The sequence below is a fragment of the Chenopodium album genome, chromosome 20 (genome assembly GCF_948465745.1).
Source record: "Chenopodium album chromosome 20, dcCheAlbu1.1, whole genome shotgun sequence".
NCBI classification, from domain to species: domain Eukaryota; kingdom Viridiplantae; phylum Streptophyta; class Magnoliopsida; order Caryophyllales; family Amaranthaceae; genus Chenopodium; species Chenopodium album.
Window position 1 is genome coordinate 41,383,097 of NC_137853.1, and position 19,725 is coordinate 41,402,821.

At 36.3% G+C, this 19,725-nt stretch overlaps 2 protein-coding genes across 3 annotated transcripts; one reads left to right on the plus strand and one right to left on the minus strand.

The window, feature by feature from the left end:
- Window positions 1-104: 104 nt before the first annotated feature.
- On the plus strand, window positions 105-6,012 carry LOC145598144 (DNA replication licensing factor MCM7). The gene is made up of 15 exons (XM_081654454.1): window positions 105-196; window positions 282-349; window positions 713-772; window positions 895-1,118; window positions 1,825-2,002; window positions 2,191-2,313; window positions 2,493-2,582; window positions 2,694-2,836; window positions 3,086-3,263; window positions 3,742-3,933; window positions 4,191-4,363; window positions 4,490-4,693; window positions 5,011-5,176; window positions 5,298-5,519; window positions 5,684-6,012. Exons 1-15 carry the CDS (start codon window positions 163-165, stop codon window positions 5,786-5,788), a joined length of 2,160 nt encoding a protein of 719 aa, XP_081510580.1. The 5' UTR covers window positions 105-162; the 3' UTR covers window positions 5,789-6,012.
- Window positions 6,013-6,084: 72 nt separating this feature from the next.
- LOC145598143 (SAC3 family protein B-like) lies at window positions 6,085-17,594 on the minus strand. Of its 2 annotated transcripts, none has more exons than XM_081654453.1 (16): window positions 17,002-17,594; window positions 16,795-16,899; window positions 15,962-16,177; window positions 14,941-15,066; window positions 14,554-14,730; window positions 13,078-13,302; window positions 12,709-12,971; window positions 11,958-12,058; window positions 11,614-11,829; window positions 10,536-10,763; window positions 10,304-10,395; window positions 10,133-10,226; window positions 9,277-9,369; window positions 8,290-9,191; window positions 8,103-8,217; window positions 6,085-8,023 (listed from the first exon to the last, which is right to left on the minus strand). In XM_081654453.1, the coding sequence occupies exons 1-16, from the start codon at window positions 17,160-17,162 to the stop codon at window positions 6,284-6,286; spliced, it is 4,854 nt and encodes a 1,617-aa protein (XP_081510579.1). In that variant the 5' UTR covers window positions 17,163-17,594; the 3' UTR covers window positions 6,085-6,283. The 2 variants fall into 2 exon arrangements, with proteins under 2 accessions (XP_081510579.1, XP_081510578.1); XM_081654452.1 differs by having other exon boundaries at window positions 6,085-8,026.
- Between the last annotated feature and the right edge of the window lie 2,131 nt (window positions 17,595-19,725).

Consider the following 19,725-nt stretch of genomic DNA (forward strand, 5'->3'; position numbering starts at 1 on the left):
ACCACGTCATCAACCCGCGCTTTTCTTCTCCCATTTTCCCGCCAAAATTCTCCCTATCTCTCCCCCTTTACCTTCTTTCTCCCTCCTCAAAGCCGCCATTTCTGCAACTCTCCACTTTCTCTCTCTACATTCACACGGTCTCTCTCTTCTGCAACTGCAAACATGAACAACGACGTCGACTATGAACAAGATCGAGGTATTTCCATGTCCTTCTTCTTCTATTTTCTCTCTCCTCTTTTTTTCTCTCTCTTTTTGTAATTGCTTTTTGTTTGGTTTTACAGGTCTTGCTCGAGATTTTCTCGTCAACTTTGCTGATATTCATGGCGAAGCTAAGTATATGAATATTCTTGTAAGTTTTTACTTCTTATCTTCGTATTTTTTCGTTTTAGGGTTTATGCTTTACTTCGGAAATTTGCAGTTGTTAGGGTTTATGTTGAGTTCGGAATTGTGCGATTATTAGGATTTTGATGTTAATTCGAAGAATAATTTGTTTATTTTGAGTTCGGAAATGTGTAATTGTTAGGTTTTTGATATTAATTTGAACAGTAACTTGCTTATTTTGGGTTCGGAAATGTGTAATTCTCACGTTTTTTGATGTTAATTGAAGAATAGTTTGTTTGTTGAGTTCAGAAATGTGTAATTGTTAGGTTTTTTTACGTTAATTTGAAGAGAAAGTTGATCATCTTTTTTATAATGTTGATTTTGATTATAGCAAGATGTGGCAAATCGGAAGAGTCGAGCAATACAAATAGATCTGGAAGATTTGTTCAATGTAAGTTGTATTTTTAATTTTTAATTTAATTTTATTTTATTTTTTTTTTTTTTTTATAAATGTAATTAGTGTTGCATTTTGATGTTTAGAGGTTCTAAGTTCATTCAATTTAACATGTGTAGTACAAGGACTCGGATGATGAGTTTGTGAGGAAAGTAACCGAGAATACAAAGAGGTATATTGGAATCTTTGCGGAGGCTATTGATGAGCTTATGCCGGAGCCCACAGAGCCGTTTGTTGATGATGATCATGACATTTTGATGACTCAGAGGGCCGAAGAAGGGACTGAGAACGCTGATGGAACGGATCTTTTTCAGAAAATGCCGGCTGAAATCAAGCGGTTTTAGTAAGCACATTTTTCATCTTTTGAATTGTCTATAGCTTAAGGTAGTGTTAGGTAACTGAGTAAATGCTTGTATGTGCTATTACGAGTTTGTGTTTGTCCATTGCAACTTAAAGAGAGTAAATTCTGAAATGTAGACAGAAAATGTGTTGGAAATTATTTCTAGAAAACATGAAAGAAAATTTAAGGGGATGAATGTGAACTGTGAAGTGCTGAAAATTATGAAAAGATTGTTCCTTTGTGTGATGAGTGCTCATCACTTATGGTGGTTGGTTCAGAGAATTATTTTTCATTCCAAACTAAGTGTTTATAAGGTTAAGTGCACAATGGAGTTATTCAGTATTGCATTAATATTAAGATTTATAATCAATAGAACATTATCATTTCAAATCATCGGTGATATATTGAATAAGAAAAGCTATATACTCCATTTCATATTATGAATCCATGAATCCACTTGTCTACTTTTTCTTATTTTTGTATTGTTTGTATTGAGGAATAATGTTAAAATGCAAAGTTTATTTTGCTAAACTCAATGACTTGTCCCGTTGCATAGGCTTTCAGAAGTTAAGTCCATATCTTTACCTAAATTAAACATGCTTAGTTTACTTAGTGGCCGGCTTTCCTTTTGTAAAGGAAGGTGCCTTAAAGGTGGTGCTACCTGATAGCATATGCTGTTTCCTAACGTGTCATTTTGTTTTATATACAGTGAGGTTTACATACATGCATCTTCAAAGGATCGGCCTTTTACTATACGAGAGGTCAAGGCTTCCTACATAGGACAGCTTGTCAGGATATCAGGGATCGTGACTCGCTGTTCGGATGTTAAGCCTTTGATGCAGGTGGCAGTTTATACTTGCGAGGATTGTGGTTTTGAAATCTATCAGGTAACTTTACCGATGATTTTTAAACACGTTCTTGTAGACATATGTACATTTATTTTTATGATGGCACCAATTTCAATAGTAGTATCCATCTTCAGAAAGTTACTGGCTCTTTAAGTTTACATCATTTTGAAGACCTTAGCTTCTCATTTGCTGTTTTTATTAGCTTATTTAACTTTTGTTGTGAACAGGAAGTAACAGCCAGAATTTTCATGCCCCTGTTTGAATGTCCTTCAAATCGTTGCAAAACAAACAACACAAAGGGAAACCTCATCCTTCAGTTGAGAGCATCAAAGTTCCTGAAGTTTCAAGAGGTAACCTGTTACTTTGTTCATCCTATTAGATAGGCAGATGAAACCATATATTTTGCCTTCTTGAAACTTAAGCAGTAGTTCCATTTTTTTCTTTTTTTTCTTTTTGTCTTTGTGTCTATTTCGATGCTTTTTATGTTTCTTGACACACTGAGTTTACTTTTGATACTTCCAACTTTCAGGCCAAGATTCAAGAGTTAGCTGAACATGTTCCAAAAGGGCACATCCCAAGGTCCATGACAGTCCATCTAAGGGGCGAATTGACTAGAAAGGTTGTGGCTTCTTCTTGCATATTGAGGAGGGTGCAGTTATCCCTGTTTAGTTTTATATGAGTGGTAGTTTCCCTGTAGTTTGTATTTACTTTTCCTTGGTAATATTTTCAGGTTGCACCAGGTGATGTTGTTGAATTATCAGGAATATTCCTGCCAATCCCTTATACTGGATTTAGAGCTATGCGAGCTGGCTTAGTGGCAGATACATACTTGGAGGCTATGTCCGTCACTCACTTTAAACGAAAATATGAAGAGTAAGATACTTTACTACCCCATCTGAACTCAGTGCCATGATCTACTTATATTCATTTCAATCTTTCATCTCACCTTTCCTCACTGAGTTCTAGTTCAGAAGAATCTGAAGTCATTTTGGATATTTATCCTCTTTGACTCTGAAAAATTATTAGTAGTCTTCTTTTTCTTGTTTGTTGCACAAGGGTTTGAAGAGAATAAAATTTATACAAGAAACACCATGAAAAAGGCCTTTAATTTCTTTTTTACAGGTATGAGCTGGGGAATGATGAGGAAGAACATATTGCTCGCTTATCTGAGGATGGGGATATCTATAATAAGTTGTCACGATCATTAGCTCCTGAAATTTATGGGCATGAAGATGTTAAGAAAGCCCTACTTCTGCTCCTTGTTGGTGCCCCTCACAGAAAACTTAAAGATGGAATGCAAGTAAGCAGACATAGAGAAAAAAAAACATTTTACTATTCTCATTTAATACATTTAAAGCCCCCCTCCCTCTTTCCCCACTTTACTCAGGTTGCTTATACTTTGAAAAGATCAGTTGCTGAGTGAATCATCGGGTGGTTTTGTATTACTTGATGATTGGATACTAAAGATTCTTTATTATATTTTGTATTCCTCTCAGAATTTATGTCTGCTTGAGCTACACTCTTATCCTGTTTCATTAATACCTTAGCTTTCCTGTTGTCCATTATTTAAGTTATACAGTTGCCTTAAAAATTGTTGGGTAGTAAGGGCAGGTTTTTTATGGCTGGGGTGGGAGATGGATAGCACTTGGTTCTTGATAAAGCCATTGTACAACCAGATTGAAGTTAATTTTTGTGTTCGCACATATGAGATTCTATTATTCTTTTACATTTCCGGTTATACTACCTTCAACCTGTAAAGATCTCTTTTTGGATTGCAGATAAGGGGAGATGTACACATATGCTTGATGGGTGATCCTGGTGTTGCCAAAAGTCAGCTTCTGAAGCACATAATAAATGTAGCTCCAAGGGGTGTCTATACCACTGGAAGAGGAAGCAGTGGAGTTGGTTTAACTGCTGCTGTGCAGAAAGACCCAGTCACCAATGAAATGGTCCTTGAAGGCGGGGCACTGGTAATAATACTTTCACAAGAATCAATGTACCCATTTGCTAAATAAACAGACTTGTCTTAGATTTATTATAAAAGTGCAACTCTAGATAATATGACAAGTTTGGCACTTTTCTGTAATGAAGAATTGGAGAGAGTGGTTTTTAATGCCTTGAGCTGTTTATTATTGTGTTGCAGCAGTTCATTGAAGATATCGTTTTTGTTAGGTGATGTAGAATTCATAGGGTTTCCTTAAACTATGCTGATTACTGGCTTCTACAGGTGCTAGCGGATATGGGTATATGTGCTATTGATGAGTTTGACAAGATGGAAGAATCAGATCGCACAGCAATACACGAGGTAATGGAACAGCAGACAGTAAGCATTGCCAAGGCTGGGATCACAACATCACTAAATGCAAGGACTGCTGTTCTTGCTGCTGCAAATCCTGCTTGGTAAAATTTCAAATCATTTGTGCAATTCACTTTTTTCATTGACTTGTGGCTTAAAAGGTTTTTATTAAGGCATTGTCAAAGAACTTAAAGTACCTCAGTTAAAGCTGTTGATCTGGAATGTTTCAGGGGACGGTATGATCTTCGGAGAACACCAGCTGAAAATATCAATCTTCCTCCAGCTCTTTTATCAAGATTTGACCTTCTATGGTTGATCTTAGACAAAGCAGACATGGATACTGATCTTGAATTGGCAAGGCATGTGGTCTATGTTCACCAAAATAAGGAATCTCCTGCTCTTGGGTTCACTCCTCTGGAACCATCGGTTCTTAGGTAGGACCTACTTTTAATCTCTTTCTTGCACAATGGATGTGATTGGGCTGCCAATTTTCTAATAGCATTTCTATGTGATATTTGGAAGGTTGATGTCCCTTTCTTTTGGAATAAAATATCTTAAAACTTTCATCTTGTCTTTTCCGTGTTTGTTGTATTAGCTGAACTCTAAGCTCCATTTTACATCTTATTCGGTGAATTACCCTCTTTGTGAATTACTATGCAAGCAAAATAATCCACAATGTTGAATGTTTGAATCCTATTACAGCATATGGATAGAATGGTTCAAGTTTTTACTCTTTAATCCTGATTCTCAGGGCATACATTGCATCTGCAAGAAAAGTGTCTCCTAGTGTACCTAGGGAGCTTGAGGAGTATATTGCTAGTGCATACTCTAGCATACGACAAGAAGAAGCCCGGTCAGACACTCCCCATTCCTATACAACTATCAGAACTTTACTCAGCATTCTGCGGTTATCTGCTGTAAGTCAACGAGCTTATTACTGTGAATCTAGGAAGGTGTTAGGCACACCCATAAGGGGGGAAAGAAGCTAGATACAGAAGATTTTAATTCTTCTTATTGAGATTGCTTTAATGTGTGCAGGCACTTGCTAGACTGCGTTTTTCAAATACTGTGGAACAAAGTGATGTCGATGAAGCACTAAGGTTGATGCAAATGTCAAAGTTCTCCCTGTACTCAGATGATCGCCAGAAATCTGGCCTTGATGCCATATCTGACATTTATTCAATCTTAAGAGATGAAGCTGCAAGGACTAACAGATTGGATATCAGCTATGCGCATGCTCTTAACTGGATTTCCCGAAAGGTAATTAACAGATCACATTGACCATAATATGAGGTTATCCAAATTTGAGGATGGTCATTAATCAGCTTTATTTGCCTTTTTTTTTTAATTACATTATCGATTTTCTTTTTCCTTTTTGAATTTATCTGTACTTGACAAATCTTTTGGTATCTTTTCTGTCTCAGGGATATAGTGAAGCCCAATTAAAAGAATGTTTAGAAGAGTACGCGGCCTTGAATGTGTGGCAGATCCATCCCAACACCTTTGATATTCGATTCATTGATGCCTAAATGTAGCCAGATGTATTTATTATCACACATGCAGGAAAAGCTTTGGGTGCCCTTCATGCTGGGTTGTAATTTTATTAGTATGATAAATTTGTAATGTTGAGGTAGATTTTTTTTTATTTATGTTTATGGTGATTAAATATAGTTAGCTGCAAAAGTTTGGGGATTCAACTGATTCTATGAACAGACAAGCAAAAAGAAGAAAAATTCAGGCATCGCAATTGCATTGGACAAACAGTTCAGGCAAAGTTAATGTAAAAGTGAACTGATGAATCAGTGCTACTTCAATTATAACAGAATATTGAAAATTTCAACTTTCTATTATGAATTTATGATGTTGAAATTATCTTATCAAATCATCAATCTTTGTACAAATAGGCTGCTTCACACTTGAAAAACCCGGTGAAGCTACAAAAGCTCTAATTTATAACCTTCTGACTAATGATACATTACATTATGTTACAGGATGTCTGAACATGTAACACGGAATATGCAGGATCAAAAGTAAATTGATAACTTTTTCTCAATATCATCCTGCAAAACATTACACTGATCTAACAATTGGCTAAGCCTATCAGCTCGCTTTTCATCTTCAAGAACCAAGGGTGTATTATTTTTTCTTGGATAGATATCAGAGTACTGAACAGTATGATTTTCTGAGCATTGATTTCTTTCTTCCACCAGATCAGGCATAGTAATCACGAAAGTATTCTCACTAGAAGCTATTGCTGCCACTTTTTGAAGACTCTTGGGAGAAGATCTTACTCTTTTGGAAACAATTGGGCTGCAACTGACCTCGACCATCTCATCCAGCGAGGGATGAGTAATGTAGCGAGATTTAGGAGCTTCAAGTTCCAACTTGTCAAAAAACAGAGGACTACCGGTTGATAAAGACTCCTCAAGAATGTAAGCTTTACGTGAGAAGCTTGCTGAACTATTTATATACCAGTTAAATACTCGTCGGAAAATGAGCACCCAATCTGGGACCACCTTGTATTCTGTATCATGAAGCTCAAGTCTAGTGTATTTTTGAACCATCAAAAGAGCTTCTTTAGTTGCCATCATTAAATTCAACATACTAACTGACTCTGTGAAGTATCTGATTAAACAGTCTTGAAGAAAGTGATTTTGATCTTCAATATCCTTTTCACTACTGCAGCCTCTGCTCAGCCGAGATACGTCATCAGGAAAAAGTGGCAGCATGCAATTTCGTAAGGCAGATATTAACGGCTCTACTTCTTCAGGCGAGCTCCATCCCAAAGTTGGCAAGAACTGCTTCATGGCTTTAAACTCAGCAGTAGCATCACCCAACAACGACAATTCAGGGCAAGGCCACCCAGTTGGATTCATGTTAGCAGCACTAATAATATTATCTATTGATTGATCCAAAGCTTGATTAAAGGCTGAGATACACTGGTATGGACCTACTTTATCACCCATAAGGTTGAGCGCATCCAAGCATGAGTTCAGATGAAAGGAAACTAACTCGCGTATTGTTACACAAAAAAGACCAAGTTGTGAGCGTGATTCAGAGGCTAACCACATCAGCCCCTCCTTTAACTTTTGATCGCTAAAAAAACCATGTAACTGCCCCTGACCCTCCTCATTTAGGCAAAATACCATAAAATTACCGATTCGTGACTTATCAAGGTCTTTAAGCCCAAGATTATCAATTATACTGCAGGAAAATTCTGCAAAGTTAGCTTCTCCAGAACCACTTGTAATCAAAAGAGGAATGCAAGCACCAGCAGGTAGTAATGTCACGAGATTGTTAAGCTGAGCCTTTTGAATGTCCCATGGGAGAGTCTCTGATATGGGAAACAGTATAGCATTAACTCCAGCTAGATTCTTCTCGAAAGCACCAGGCTGTGTTTCCTTGATGACAGATAAGCAGCACCTTAAGTCACCAGACTCATCAGAATCCCACTTCCTCCAAACTGACAACCCTGGAGCTGAAATGACCAAATTCTCCACAGATTCCTCTTTTCTGGCAGGAATCAGCTTGTAACGCAACCATTCATCTAGTGACAAATGTGATACAGGACTCCTTGCTTCCATTCCATGTTGCAACCAAGAGAACAGGATTACCTTCCAACATATGCAATTCACATTTTCATTTTTTTCCGCCAGCTTACTTGCCACAAGGTCAGAGACATTCCATCTCACCAAAGACAGCTGGCTCTTTTCGTATCTTTTGTTCATAGCTTGATCAATGTTTAACTTCTGGCAAGGTGTAGGCTTCTACACAAAAAAGGGACATTAAAAAAATACAGCAGCAAAAATAAACTAGGAAAGAAGATGAAATGTTGAAACTAACCTCATGGTTTTGCCGAATTGGTGGCCCGAGAGAGAGTGAACTTAAAGCAACATTTGCAGCTAATCTGTTCTGTTCACGGATAAATTTCTTCCTGACAGAGCGCCTCCTCCATAGTCTGCACAGAGAAATGGAATGTAAAATGATACCAAAGACGCATAAAAAGACTTTTAGTGTACAAGAGCAAAACCTTAGCAACAGCCTAAGCTTGGCCTCAGCAACTTCTTCGTCGTAGTTTTCAACAATATCAACATCAGTTTTCTGCTGCACATCATACAATTCTTCGATTGGCATTTCTTTCATGGACACATTATCTTGTGTTGAGCTCACAAAACTATTGGTTTCAGAAACAGGTGTTGGCACTTTTACAACATTTGCAGGCACCACTTCTGGTCGTATTGATTTGGGTTCAGAGTGAACCACAATCTCCGGAGAACTTTTGAAAGGTTCTTTAAAGTTATCCTGCCTTGTCCATACAAAATTGGATGAGTTGGCAACTGGAACAAACGGTTGTACAGGGAAACTCTGGGGAGGTTCCTTAAAGCTCAATTGACCAGCATCGGCAATAAAAGAGCCATGTCTTGGGATTACTGGAGAAGGTTGATTCAGCACGCTATGACTTTGAAAACTTGCAAAAGTGTCAAAGTTTTCTTTCGGAGATTTTGCAGAAATCATGTGATGGGGATCCATGAAAGATTGACTATCACGTGATATCATGTTTGTTGATATTTCAAGATTTGGTTGGTCTTGTATGTTACGTATTGGTGATGAGATAGCTTCAATTTCCATCAGTCCATCATCAGAAACAAGAGGACTCTTTGTTTGTAAAGGTTTCACTGCTGCATTATTATTCTTTCTCTGCTTGTCTGACTGAAGCTCCTTTCTAGGCTCAGATGGCAATAATGTTACTTGGTGTGAAGATATTACATCCTTAACAATGGTATCAGATTTCTTTCTGTGAACAAGTGTTGAACACCGAGTGGGATAATCTTTATCATCATTCAGAAATGGACCTTCCTTCACCATATATGGCTCTTCAAATTCCTTAATTAAGAATCCGTGATACTCCAGGAGGCTCTCAATGTCCTCACCCTGTAAATGCACAAATTCACGTTTTAAAAAAAAAAAAAAAAAAATCCACGTCTTCCATAGAGGCGGTGAAGGGACAAGGAATTACCTCCATGCCAAGCCACTTGGCAACTTGTGCCACAGGGATACCTTGATTATTCTGCAGACCAGAGTGTAGAGAAGCAAGTGCCTGTGTCCTCAACTGTTCAAGGAGACACAGCAGGTCAAAACACAGTACAAATACAAATTTTTCATAGTTTTGCTCTGACTGAAAACTAAATTTGCATTCATCTGCTAATAATACAAATACAGAAATATACAATGAAAGAAAAAGTTCGCATAAATTTCATATACTAGTCATTATTGTATCTAATACAATGCGTCTCTAGTCAAAAGTTTGAATACATCTTGCTAATACTTTGCCATTTCTTCTCTGATAGTAACATGATACAAAATTGTATCCACAGATGAAGGAAGCCTGTACCATTAGTTGACTCATTGTTCTAAATTCTCATAAAATCAAATTTGTGCCACCTCAGCCTCCTTCCATAAAAAAGTTATAGTTTGCAACTTCCCAGATTAGGCCTACTTCCTTGAGGATTGTTCATTGCGCCAGAATAAAAAGCTATCAGCTCACCCTCTTTGAGCTGCTTGGTTCACTATATTAATTGAATCGGTGCTAAATACACTTAAGTTAGGTTGCCTTAACTCATAGCTTCACCAAGTTCGTCATAATCGGTGTCACCCATATAAAACAGAGCACTTAGACAAAAGGAGAGAAAAAGAGAAAGATTCAGGCCCTCTTTGGCTATGGCCCAAGCTGGTTTATAATATATAAAGTTTTGACAAGCGATCATGCATTAGTGTCAAGATCAGACAAGAACCATGACAAGTAGGCATACTTGAAAAACCTTTTGAAAAAATTCGAAGGATTAAATCTGATACAAGCAGCATCAAAAACATACCTTTGAGAAGTGAGCATGCATCAGACATGCTTGAAGATAACTTGCTCTCCTTGCATGCCGGAAGAAAGCTACAAAATTGGCAGTTCTACAGGATCTGAAATACACAGATCATGCTAGTCATTATATTACTCTAAAAATGAACCAACAACAAAACTTTCACCAGGAAACAACCTCGCAACATCACGTGCAAATAGAACATCTAGTGTTTGCCTTATCTCAACCGTCATATTAGCAAGATCAAGTGAGAGCTCTGAAGGTTCCACCTACATAAGTTCATCCAGTTAAAGACATAATAATGTCAAGGTAGTGATTAAAGGAAATGTCGAAAAAAATTTGTTTTTGTTTTTTTTTGTGTGTGCGAGTGTGTGTGTGTGTTGGGGGGATGCTTTCAAGCGTGGCTTACTTTGTAACCAGGATGTTTGTCCAGTTTGAGGAGAGCATAATAACCACGAAATTCCTTTTCAGTAGGAATAAAGATTCCTCTCTTCCTGTGATCATCATACATCTGAAATAATTCAACAGATGTTTTGTTCATCTGTTCAATATTGAGGTGAGCGTCAAATCCTTCAGAAAAGCCTTCTCCTTTTGAGAATTCGCACAATTCATGCATAGCTAATATGTGAAGCCGAATCTGAAAATTTACAAATCAAAATTAGACCTTGAAGGTTATCATCTGATTTAAGTTTTCCTACCAATGAAAGAAAGGGCAGCAACAGGTCAGCGCACTGAAGTCAGCATAAAAACACATTGAAGCAAAAGCAAAGAATACAGAACACATCGGAAAAACAAAATAAGTAGTTTCCAGAAAATGAAACGGATGCAGTGAGATAACCAATATGTGAATCAAAGCCAGACCAAAAAAATACAATTACAGCACCCAAGAATGCAGCAATTACTCTACTTCCACAAACAGCATGCCCTTAGAATAGAATAGCATTGAACTGGAAATGTGGGAAAACTATGCAGAAACACAATGATCCCAATATATAACTCAGTTTCTTTTTACTTGCAACAATTCTCATTCCGCGCTTGTCAATGTGTTATTTCAGTCAATAAAATTTTTAGTTATCAATAAGTAAGAAAATACAAATATCAATTCAGATAAAATTAACAAGATCCCACATGACTATTTTTCCTTAATTAAAAATCATCAAAGTAGAGCATTTGAGTAGTAAAACAGCAATTAAACGTTAGTCACTGACTAGAGTTTTCCCAACTCCATCAAGAACTCTGTCCAAATCATAATGAATGGCTTTCATTCTAATTTCACAAAAATCCCAAGCATTCCCAGATGATTCTTCTTTTGACAACAGACCCAACGGATCAGCCTAAAGTTCAAAAACACACAGCTCATAAACACACCAACATTAATAACAAGCACACAGCTCATAAACACACTGACATCAATGGCACACAGTAATCTCCACCCATATAGCATACTTGGAATGAATTTTGGTGCTAAGACAGGATGTAAAACAAACCATTTGCTCCAGCATAGTTATGGCCCTTTCATTAAAGATGTGTTGCATTCTCAGGTCCATTCGTATTGCTCTCATCCTATCCCACATGAAATTGTACAAGCGAAGGAATCTATCATCATAAGGTTGATCTAGCAACCCTAATAGATAATCCATTGTCTTCTCCAATATTGGCAAGGGGCGAATTAACTCTGCCTCCCTTTCAGCAGTTCTATTATACTGAAATACAAAAAAGGAAAAAAGACCCATGAAACATATAGTAACTCCTAGATCACTGAGTATCCTATCTTAAAAAGAAATGTAAAGTGTAAATTGCTTGTGAAGTTAAGAGGCATAGCTGACATTACCTTCTTAACAGCGAGTGTCTCAGTAGTTTGATTTCTATCCCCATCCAATCTCTCATACTGATCAAGATCTCCTTTCCGTTCTCGTTCACCCCTCTCTGATTCTGTATATCACAAAAGATTAAAAAAATACTCAATAGTAGAACTTTTGACGTCACAATTTGAATGCTGATGCTGGTCAATTGAATGCATCCCTATCAAGTAAACTCTAATTTCCTGGTGGATAGGCTAAACTGCTACAGCATAACAGCTTGACTTCTACATGCCCTAACTTTGATAAGAGCAGGTCATACTGCATGCCTATGCAACAGACGTGATTGTTGTCTCAAATCTAGATACTTACGAATGGGTACTTGGACAGTTCACACAAGACAAAAACCCTTCAGAGGTCCAGAACGGACTAGACCCATGGTTTGAATTCCATAGAGATAAGCGATGATATTCCTGGTAAATTGCAAAATTTCTCATTCGCATCAATCCCTTGACCATTGACCACACAATAAAAATAGATGGATATGCATCCACAATCCACCAGCTTTGCTAGAAATAATCAAATTAATTTTTCACTCAAAAGTTAAACTGCAGTTTGGGGTTTTGGCAATCAAAATTGACAGCATCAGTTCTGTAATCCAAACACAGGATGTGGAGAGGAAGAAAATTTTAACTTCAGCACTTTTCCTCAAACAAATTCAAGCCAAGTGTAGAAAGCTGGTTACTGTAGAGAAGTTATTAATTTAGTCATTAAGACATATACCTGGACACATATCAGTACACAGCCCCACAATAGCACTGCTTGATAGCAAGTCTTCATTATCAATATCCTGGTTTTCCATTGATCCTGAAGGGAAGTCTCCCAAAGACTTTTGTTTTTCCACAACAGAACGATCAGTGTTTATTGAAGGAACTTTTCCCTTAGTGACATTTTGACCACGTTGAATTGTGTCACCTCGTTCACTTTCAACTATGTCATGCTCAGTCTTAAATCGAGCCAATCGCTTTGCCTTGGCTTGTTCTTCTCTGAATCATATAACAAAGATTACACTCTGGAAGAGTAATACATATTCAAAGAAATATAGAAGCAATCACAGCTGAAAATATGGAAAAAAATACATAACAGTTGTACCTATCAATATCATCTTCAGTAGGATTGGAGTTCATTTGAATAATTTGACCTGCAGAAGAGCTAGGTGATCTAGTTCGCTTCGAAACAGAGTGGCTCGCAGGCTTGGTCATAGAAGTATCGCCATTAATTCTATCAACAGATGGAGACTGTTGATGATTATATTGTGAATCAGGTAGTTGACCACTACTCATTCCAATCCTTGACTTAGGAGGAGACAAAGAGGGCCTGAAAAAGATATAAGCACTATTAGAAGTTAGATCAACACCAACAAAAGCACGTAAGGGGAGAGTTGACACACTACAGATGATCTGAATCAAGTCATACATGTACATGGATGATCTGAATAGTCAGACAATAATAGCCCCTTCCCATGTTGTAAAAAGAAATGCTGGCCCCTAGGCAAGATAAATAGGCCCTTCCCATTTTGTAACACCCAAAGTCATTGCCATAGTTCATTCTAAAATGAACAGCAAATGGAGATCAAGTTAGATAAAAAATTTTAAGATGGTAAATAAGTTGGAAGTCAGTAAGTCACTGATTGAGAATCTTTGGCTGAAGGAACATCATCAAAATAATCATCACTTATCGTAGTTTCTATGATAAATTTCCTGAAAAATAGAAGAATATATGCTACCTTTGTTTCTTATTATGTGCAACAAAGGGGTATACTTTGTAAGACATAAAATATTCCTTTGTATATAAGAAAGACCATCACGATACCATCCAATTACTCATGACTCTAAAGCAGTCTGCTTGAAGGGGGCCCTCCTCACCTCTCTCCTTCCCCTTATCATTCAACAAATTGGACGGCTCGGCCAAAAATAGGAATGCTCTAGTTAGAAGCGCAACCCCTGAAGTTGACTACACAGATACACAAAGTTTTCAAGACATATAAGGCATCCAAGGCAGTTTCAAACAAAGCAATTTTGATTTCTGAATAAAGGCAATTACATTTAATATTATGTTCCAAGAGTTGACACCACTAAATAAAAAGTGATCATATTAATCGGTGAAGTTGTGAACTTTGACACAATTGTAGTTTAAAGTTCCAAACTGAAAGAAAGTGAGAAAAAGAATGGAAAACAGAAAAAGGAAGAATCATCAAAAGGTGGTACAGTTCAGGAAAATCTTACAGAAAGGTTTCCTCTCAAGAAAAGTTTATCATCTGTAACATATAATGCATGCAGCCAGAATTACCTTCAGAATCTACAAAATTAAGTACTTTGTTTGACTCAAAATATATTAAGTACCCAAAACTGGCATGAATATATGATGTGATTTGAGCCCAAAACAGACAACACGTTACTTATTTATCTTTGGGGTGTGTGTGGGGGTGGGGGGGGAGGGGGGAGTGGGGAGGATGGAGGAGGAAAAACGGACAATGAGGACACCATTACACATGTAATAGATCACATAGTTTGTTTGATCTCAGACCAAAATGAAAAGAAAGTTGACAGTGAAAATAGTTTACTTCACCTTCTAGACACATCTCGGTGAACATAAGAACTCTGAAAATCATCCTCAGGAGACAGTTCTTTTGAATTCCAAGTATTAACATTTTTTGTTGGGGATATGCTTCTTTCATTTTGTGAGCTAGTGGTGCGCCCACCAGGTCTTCCAAGGACACCCCAAGTTTGAGAAAAAGTAACAGGTCTATCAGAAAGATAAAAACCATCAGCGTGAAATTCAACCAGCAAGGCCCAGAAAAAATATAGCAGCTACCTAGATGTAATAAGTTCCCAAATAAGAGAGGAAGAAAAAATAAATAAATAAAAGTTAAAAAAGGTACTTAATATTATACCCTTCCTGATATCAAGCAAGTAAGGAAACTACTGACTAATTAACAATGGAGCATTAACTGACCTTTGAGGATTACTCCAAGAAGGTTGGGGATGGATTACTGAATGACTTGCAGCAATAGTTGAAGAAGGTGACTGTCTTCTCTGTGTAGTTACACGGTCATGATAATCAGAGGAAACATCTGCATTGCTAAATAATATGGAACAATCGAGGTTAGGAAATACATTCAAGATGGAAAGTACCATAAAACAGATTTTTAAACAAGAGGATAATTTAGAGAGTTCAAAAGGTCCCCTAACAATTTTTCAAAACAGGTAATAGCTCAAAGTTGAACATTCTAACGTTGGAATACAATAAGAAAAATTGTTGAGCATACAGAAAACAGAAATAAATAATTATGACTTGAAAGTTGTAAGCTCTACCTCCCAACTTGTCAGTAAAGAAACCAAAACCCAAGTGAAATTTGAAGACATACTGAAATCTATAACTGTAGGCAAAAGAAGGATCAAAAGCCAAAATTCGATAGTCCAGTATGACAAGTCCATGAACCTAAAAGGTTGCCTAACTTGCCTTTATTGTAGAGAACATCGCCAACAATGTAATAATTTTAAAATGAAAAACATAAGAATAGTCCAAATACCAGTGGCTCTGAAGGATTTTGATAAGAGTATAGAGTGACATTTGCATAAACTCCTCCTCAAATTTAACCAGGGGATGCACAATATAAAGAGAGTATGCTTGTCACGGTTTCTGCACTTTTGACATCTACTCGTCATATAAGAAAAAAATTCACACACACACACACACAGGAGAGGGTATTTTAACTTGTAAAAGATAACCATTGCCCCTTCTCATCCGAAACACAAGTAATTGTACATGTATCTTCATATAGCACCCACAAACGCAATCGACCTAGGAATTACAAATATACAAGTCGCCCAACAGATGAATGACTAGACATTTACTTGCTAAGTGCACCTCATATTATCATGAAATTACACAAAATTAACCTTAAATATATTGCACTAGTTAGTCATTACAGAGGGAAGAAAAGAAAACTCACAAAGGGCCAAGACAAGCTTACCGTTCCATGACATCACTACCAGGATCTTGCAGAAAGTCATCATCATACCGAATAGGAGGTGATCTGGACCTCTCCGGATTTTGAAAGTGTGGAAATTTAGAAGATGTGCTTGTTCCAAGATCTTGCGGAGTAGATGGAAAAGGTCTCTTATTACTTTGGTTACCAAAATCTCCAGCTAATGGGATTTGCTTATCACCCCTATGCAACAAAGGAGCTCTAAACACAGGAAAAGGAAAACACAACGCCCGCTAATTAACAGTATTTCAAATTGAAAGTAAAATTAAAAAGTAAGAAAGTACTAAATTAAGGAAATAACACCTAGCCATGAAGACTCCCCAAAAAACACAAAGTATGCACAATCACTTGAATTAAGAAACTCAAATGTAGAGTTGATAATATTACTATCAGTCCGCATAATGCTTTCATCCAATAGCTAATCTCATTCGAAAATCAACGGGATAATGATAATTCAGAATTACCAATTCGCTATTCCCCACACCTACAATTTTAGGCTAGTTTAACAAAACTATGAAGTAAATTGAGTTCCCAAACCATGATTTAGGTTCAATTTGATCAAGTCCTAAAAATTAACCATTGCTTAGATTGCGAGTTCTTAAACTACAAGTACTGTAATCTAGAATCATCTAGCTAAGTTAGTACCATTCGGTGACAAACAAGTTTTGGTTAACTATTGCCCTTTGGTGATTGCCCCTATGTACTTTCGGATACGTTATCCATTGATTAATAAATTTGCTCGACGGTTTTCCTCAAAAATAAAAAATCACTATAAAGCAAATAAAATAAAATGAGAAAAAACATGATCATGATCTTACCTAGCTGGTGCAGCATATGGTTGAGACGGACTTGTTACTAGACGGGCGTTATGGCCATTATCAATAGGAGAAGGCGGTCGTATTCTAGCATGAACATCAAATGTCCTACAATCAAATTAAATAAATTAAAAAAAAGGCGGTATAAGAAACAACAATCAATTTAAACAGCTCAAATTCTTCAACAATGACTAGATATGAGAGATATACCGGGGGCTCGGAAATCGTGGACCGGGACCGGCAGAGAAACCGGAATCGGAAAAGGGAGGAGGAGACGGAGACGGTGACGGAGGACGAGAGAAAGACCCGAAAGAGGTTGGCCCACTTGGTGGAGCAATCGGCCCTGAACTCTTCCCGAATCCAAACGACATTGCTCAATCTAAACCCCTTTTCCTCTCCTCTCAAACAACCAAACTAATCACTGATTTGAGTATTAGTGACCTAAAATTCAAAATTTCTTCAATTTCAAGTGTACCCAGATCATTGATACAGCTAGAACTTCAAAAAATCAATGATAATGTAAATCAACACTTGAAATTTCCCAAATTCATAACATAAATTAGCAAGTAAAAAAGTGGAATTGTTGACGATGATGAGATTCACTCTAGTGTTATTGCGATTGAATTCTGGATATAGGGAGGAATTTGAAAACTGAAGAATTAGGGATTAATGGCGGGAGAATAAATTTGTGGAAAAATTAGGGTTTAGAAGTCGGTGGATTGAAGTACAATTGATTGAACAAAGGATTTTAAATAAAAAGGGGCGGTTTAGAGAAGATGCAAATTACAGTGACAATAGGAGAATAGAAGAAGAGAGGATTGAGTTTGAAGTTTGATTCTGAAATTTGATATTCTCATAAAGTCATAATCTAGTAATACGGGCCAAGTCGGCCCACCCACCACGCATGGTTAGTTCACCTTATATGGAGTGTTTGGCCTGATTGCTTATCTGATCTAATTTGATGTTCGGTAATATAATTTGAATAAACTTTGATCGTGTAAGGTAAACACACTAAGGAGTAAGTATAGGCCTATACAGCTATACCTAGTATGGTCCCTTGGTACTCCGTATATTGTTTGATTATTGATTTGTATAATGTTTTCGTCCCTTGGTATGGACCATACCTGGTAGCGGCCCATCACGCCTCCACACTTAAGCTATATCTATGTCATAATCTAGTAATACGGGCCAAGTCGACCCACCCTTGACGAATGGTTAAGTTCACCTTGTACGAGTGTTTGCTTATCTGAAGTTTTTGGTCATTTACCTCATCGTTTTATTAGATAATGTATCAATAGGTTGAGGGAATACATTCTCAACGAGCTAATGTGATGATTCTACTGAAAATAAATAAAAATAAGAACTCATATAACACAATAAAGATATAGGAAATTCATGTGATATAACTAGTTTTTAGCTAGGCTTAGTCGATATAACTTCTAAATATATTAGTATTTATACTAATATATTAAAAGGCGTTCATAAGAATGTCCATGTGCCACATAGTTCCTATTATGTTGCACCACGTCATCTTCCCAACATCTCATGACGCCACATTATCACTCAAACAATGTCACATGGTTCGAACCCTCGACTTCTTATAATACATATGACTATTTAACCATCTAAGCCAAAATCAACTATGTTATTTGTAAGAAGAAAAAAAAAAATTAAATAAGTGCAAACCACAAGGTTTATTTTTTAAATTTTTTTTAAAAAATCAAAGAATAACTCATTTTTGGTTTGACAATGACAATTGCAATTTTGAAAATCCTTTTTAAAAAAATTATCGATTGCACGTCTACAACAGTAACAACCCGGGGCAACACCCGAGCTACTCACTAATTTCATATTACGAAGAACATCATTTATTGAATGGTTAAAATTTTAATGTATAAACTTGTAGTCATGTGCTCAAATATTTTGCGAAAGCGTTGTGATAGATATATGTTTGTTCTTACGTAGTAACAAAAATGTTGTAATAAAAATTAAGGTGTTACTATTTGAAAAAAAAAATAAAAAATTGAGGTTTATTACCAAAGGAGATTAAATCTGGAATCTTGAATTGAGATATCCTTTGGTAATAATTTCAAATGTATTTTTTAAATCTCAATTGAATGAAAAAAAAATGTAATAAAGTGCTTTCATTCAACTGTACAAAAACACAACTCGAGTCAATAAACTTTTTATAAACATTCAACTTAACTCCAATGGCCAAGTTGTCTATTGCATTTGATTACAACAAAGTACCACATAAGGAATGCGAATTATTGACATTGTAAATTGTCATGATTGTAAGGTTTTAATGTCGGTTAAGGAATGTGAAATATTCCTATAAATCTACTATTATAGTATAATTCATAAAACTTATTTCGTTACAAACATGATCAATCCGCTCATAAATTAATTATAGTTTTGCGTGTATCGAGTATGGAAGACATAAAAAAAAATATAAATCTTTTATGGCTTGATTTTTTTTTTTTTTTTTTTTTTGGGGCATTTAGTAATTAGTATTACGTAATTGGTAAATTTAGTATTACTAGGTTGTGCAAAACTTTAAGTTTTAAAATCCGAATGAATATACACTTCATACAATTTATTAAGAAGTGATAAAATGTATCTATCAGATCGTATTGGATTGAGATCATATTGGATCGAGATTACTCTTATGGAAAATTTAATCATTTTAAATACCTAATATATGAGATCATATTGGATTGAGATCATGTCGGATTGAGCTTATTATTATGGAAATTTTGATCATTTTTAATACCTTGCATGTTTTGATCATTTTTAATACCTTGTATGTTACAAAGATAATTATTAGTCATGTAAATAAATCAATAAATCATGTTTCAACAATAAAATAATTCATTTGTAAATCAAGATTAATAATAATTTCATTTCATTCACCATCGTAATTAGCCTCAAATC